Source organism: Tupaia chinensis, unplaced genomic scaffold (genome assembly GCF_000334495.1).
Source record: "Tupaia chinensis unplaced genomic scaffold, TupChi_1.0 Scaffold000559_1, whole genome shotgun sequence".
Taxonomy (NCBI): Eukaryota; Metazoa; Chordata; class Mammalia; order Scandentia; family Tupaiidae; genus Tupaia; species Tupaia belangeri.
The window spans coordinates 2,158-6,234 of NW_006160071.1; the positions used below are offsets into that span (position 1 = coordinate 2,158).

The 4,077-nt window shown below is 56.5% G+C and overlaps 1 protein-coding gene across 1 annotated transcript in view; it reads right to left on the bottom strand.

The window, feature by feature from the left end:
• Positions 1-298: 298 nt before the first annotated feature.
• LOC102482022 (sialic acid-binding Ig-like lectin 5) overlaps positions 299-4,077 on the bottom strand; it is a 73,071-nt gene continuing 69,292 nt past the window's right edge. The window contains 4 exon segments of the mRNA XM_027775380.1: positions 299-1,017; positions 1,860-2,052; positions 3,344-3,425; positions 3,756-3,849. Coding sequence (XP_027631181.1) covers positions 1,882-2,052; positions 3,344-3,425; positions 3,756-3,849 — 347 coding nt within the window. The 3' untranslated portion in view covers positions 299-1,017; positions 1,860-1,881.

Here is a 4,077-nt window from a genome sequence, read left to right on the forward strand (position 1 = left end):
TCTGGTTTGATTGAATAATGTTTCTAGTATCTTTAAGAATCTTCTTCCGGGGCAGCAGGTAGTGTGGTGGTTAAGGCGCTGGACTCCCACACGGCCGACTGTGGTTTGAGTCTCAGACCTGGAAGCTTGCTTTCTCACTTTCTCTCTTTTTCTTACTCACATTTGTCACTTTCTTAGGTTTCTATTTTTTTTTTGCATCTCCAAGCTTTCAGTTGGGATTACTTTCTTTTCTAAAAACAGAGAATTACTTATTTAATTTTATTTATTATTTTTATTATCATTTTTAGTTTGCTATAGGCCACAGGAGCTCACCAGAGAGAGAGAAAGTGAGAGACCAAGCCACCGTATCTGGGACTTGTACCACTGCCAGGCAGGCAGAAGTCCGCAGCCTTAACCAGCAAGCCACCTGCTGGCCCTGGCATTACTTTCTTAATAGCTCTATTAAAACCTTTAGAAGTGTCTTTGCAAAGTCCTTTTTGGTAAGCACTCTCTCCTGTTTCTTGATTTGTGCTAAAACATCAGTATTTCACCCACACCGTGAAACACCATTCACTAAATAGGATTTCTAAGCCAACATTCGCTTCTCTCAGGACACCCAGTGCTCTTTCCCCTCTACTGAACTTTTTAATAGAGCTGCTGAAAAACCCCGTGGTCAGGCTGTGCTCTTTACAATACAATCTTTTTTTTTTTAATTTTTTTTCTGTTTTTTCTTAAGACTTCCCCTTAGGCCTCGGTCTCCCTTGGAGCTCCTCAATGTCACAGGCGGAGAGGAGGCTGGGGTACCGGGGCACAGCTGCCTCCTGGGCGTGGAGCGTGGGGGCAGTAAGGGGGGGGCGGTAAGGAGCCCAGAGAGAAGATCCCGTGGGCAGGGCGTGCAGGGCCCAAGGGGAAGGAGCCCGGCGTGAGCTTCACTCTGGAAGCCTGGGAGGGCTCTGAGCAGGGGGTGGAGAGACATCTGGAGTGTGGCCCTGGGACTGATTCCGCCGACCCTTAGGAGAGACTGTCAGCAGAAAGTTTCTGTTAAAACAGCAAAAAGGAGGAAAACGATTACTCCTGGCATGAAGTGTGTACCCAGAATAATACAGCAGACTTTCTGAGAAGTGCCACGTCAGGACGTGGTCAGCTGTCTCGCAGGGATTTGTCGGTTCAGAATGATCTGGTTAGATGGGAGGGGGGAGGGGAGAAGTGACCCGTGGTGAGGATGGGTCTGAACTCACTTCCCTCGGACACAGTCCTGGGGTCTTCTACAAACACAGGAGATTCCGATGGCCCATTGCCACAGGCTTACTTTAAAGTTTAGCTATTTCCTTCCTGAGGGGCAGACTGGGTGCCCGCTCATGAGAGAGGGAGAAAGACGGGAATGAGGTCCCATCACGCCACTGTCCCTTCCCATCGTCCTGCTCATCAGGATCTGGGCGCTGGTGTGTCTTCAAGCTCCGGGATCCGAACCCACGATCGCCCACGTGGCCCCAGCACTGCAAATCGGTTTGTTCCCCGGGCGCCGCCAGGCCGGGCAGGAGGCGGCTGGTTTGGAAGGACTGGACTGAGCTAAGAGCGAAACCGCGGCCCTGCGCCTCCTCCGTGGGGAGCTCCAGCCCCCAGCAGCTCAGCGCCTGCTTGTACTGTAGCAGACATTTAGGGGCTCGTTTAGCAAGGGTGGGCCTCACCCCATCTGCCTAGTGTCCCTGTAAGAGGAGGAGATGGGGACGTGGGTGCAAACGGAGGAGTGAGGCACAGCGGCCAGCCAGGGTCGGAGCCCGTGGCGGAGCAGATTCCCAGCTCTGGGCCTGCAGAGAGCACACGCCTGTTCTCTAGCCAGCCGGTCAGCCCAGAGACCCACGCCGAGCGCGGCCACATACCGGTGCAGGCTGTGCGGGGCGCTCACTCGCGGGTCCCGATGTCCGAGCTGCTGTGCTCCTGCTCCTGCTGCCTCAGCCTCTGGAATCGGAGGAAGGTGTAGTGGGGCTCTCGCTTCTTCCCTGAGACGGGGCCAGTCCCCGCCGGGGCCGCGGGCTCTGCAGGGGTGGATGTCCAGGGCTGCTGCTGTGGGCCCTGTGTGGAAGGGGGAGAAGGGATTCCGGGCTGGACCGCGGGGTCTGGGGAGGCAGCGCAGGACCAGAGGGGCCGGCCTGCGGGAGCTGCTCCCTCCTTTCCATTCGTTTGTAATAACTAGGGTGCGGGCCCTTCCTTCGCGTCTACACTGACCGCATTCCCATATCAAATGTATCATATTCGCTTGTAAATCAGTGAGCTGAGGCTAAGGGGAGTGCTGTACATTGCCCAAGACGCACACCTGCATTAAAGCACCCCTGGGGGCCGGCAGGTGGAGGTGGTTAAGGTGCTGGATTCCCACACGGCTGACCACAGTTTGGGTCCCAGACCTGGTGGCTTGCTTTCTCACTTTCCATTTCTCTCTGTCTATCTCTGGTCTAATTAAAAAGAATAATAATAAATAAAAATAAATATATAAAATAATTCTTTTTTTGGGGGGAGGGAGAGGTTTTGCTATAGGGCGTGTGCACTCGCCAGAAAGACAGAGAGAGAGAGAGACAGAAAGCGAGAAATTACCCCCCCGGGGGGGACAGCCAGGCCACAGTCCCTTCTCCTCCATTCTCCTCTTGGGATCTTGGGCACGCACGCACATGAGCAAGGTGTGATTTCGAAGCCACCAAGCCCAGGACTTGAACTGAGGTCAACCATGTGGGAGTCCAGGGACATAACTGCTATGCCATCTGATGGTCCCTGTGAGAATTTATTGCTGGCTACCCCGGGACTCAGTTCCACCGAGTGCACCCGGCAAGGCTAAATTGGCCCATTTCTGTCCCCTGATAACCGATGCCGTAACCAAGCAGCTACTGCTCTCAGGAAAGTGGACAGGGACCAGCAGTTGGCATAATGGCTGTCGCTGGACTCCCATGTAGTCGACTGTGGTTCAAGTCTCGGATTCGGTGGCTTAAACTCACGCCAGGCACGTGTGCGTGCGTGCCCAAGATCCCGAGAGGAGAATGGAGGAGAAGGGATTGCGGCGTGGCCATGCCCCCTGGGGGTGACTTCTCGCTTTCTGTCTCTTCGTCTCTCTCTGTGTTTCTGGAGAGCACACGCACCTGGTAGCAAAAAACTCTCAAAAAACAAAAAGGAGAGCGGGTAATCTGACAGGAAGCTCCGCCCCCACCGCACCAGCAGGCTGCCAGCGCTGAGCAGAACTACTCAAGTCACTGACTGAGCAGTTTTAAATGACCCGAAGCGGAACTCGGCGGAGCACCGGGTGTCAGCCATGGCTCAGGGCACACACTCCGGAAGCACCCGGAGCATGCTGGGGGAGGGCATTGTCCCCGTCACTCACCCCAGAGCTAGAGCCCGCCTCTGGGCTCCCGCCATGCCCGCTTCGCACCTTCTGGGCTGCTCTCTTCCTGAGGGTCTTCACCCTGAAGGAGCAGCCCAGGATGTTTAGTTCCGTTGTTCAGGGCATGGAGGAGGCAGAACCCCACACCCTCCCTATGTGACCACAGACTGTGGACGGGTGGACGGAGGAGGGCCCCGATCCAGTGTTCCCTCTCACCCAGAAGCTGGGCTTGTGCTTGGGAAGGGCCCCATGTGTAACCCAGCTGGTCACGGGCTAGTTCGTGCCACCAGAAGCCCCCTCCCTGCCCCTGGCTCTCCAAGCCCTGCAGCGTCCCCAGCCCGGTTTCCCCAGGCTCAGCCGCCTGTGTGTCCTCCCCACTCCACCCCTCCCTGTGCCAGGAGCCAGCTCTCACCTGAGGATGAGACAAAGACAGAGGAACACAGAGACGGTGACCACAGCTCCCCCCACGGCTCCCAGGACACTGCCAGTCCTGGGTCTGGGTATCCCTGTGGACAATCGGAGGTTGAGTAAACTGCAGCCCAGCAGGTGGCACCACCCGACGGCCATGTCTCTGCCTGCCATCAGAGTGTGGCCCTGGTCGGGCTCAGTCACCCGCCACCCACTGCCCTGCAGGCCCTGACCAAGCCTCCACCCTGCCCGCTCCCCATCCACTCTCCCAGCCTCAGTTCTGAGGGGCTTGTGCCTCAGCCAGTGCAGTCCAGGCCGGGAGCCGC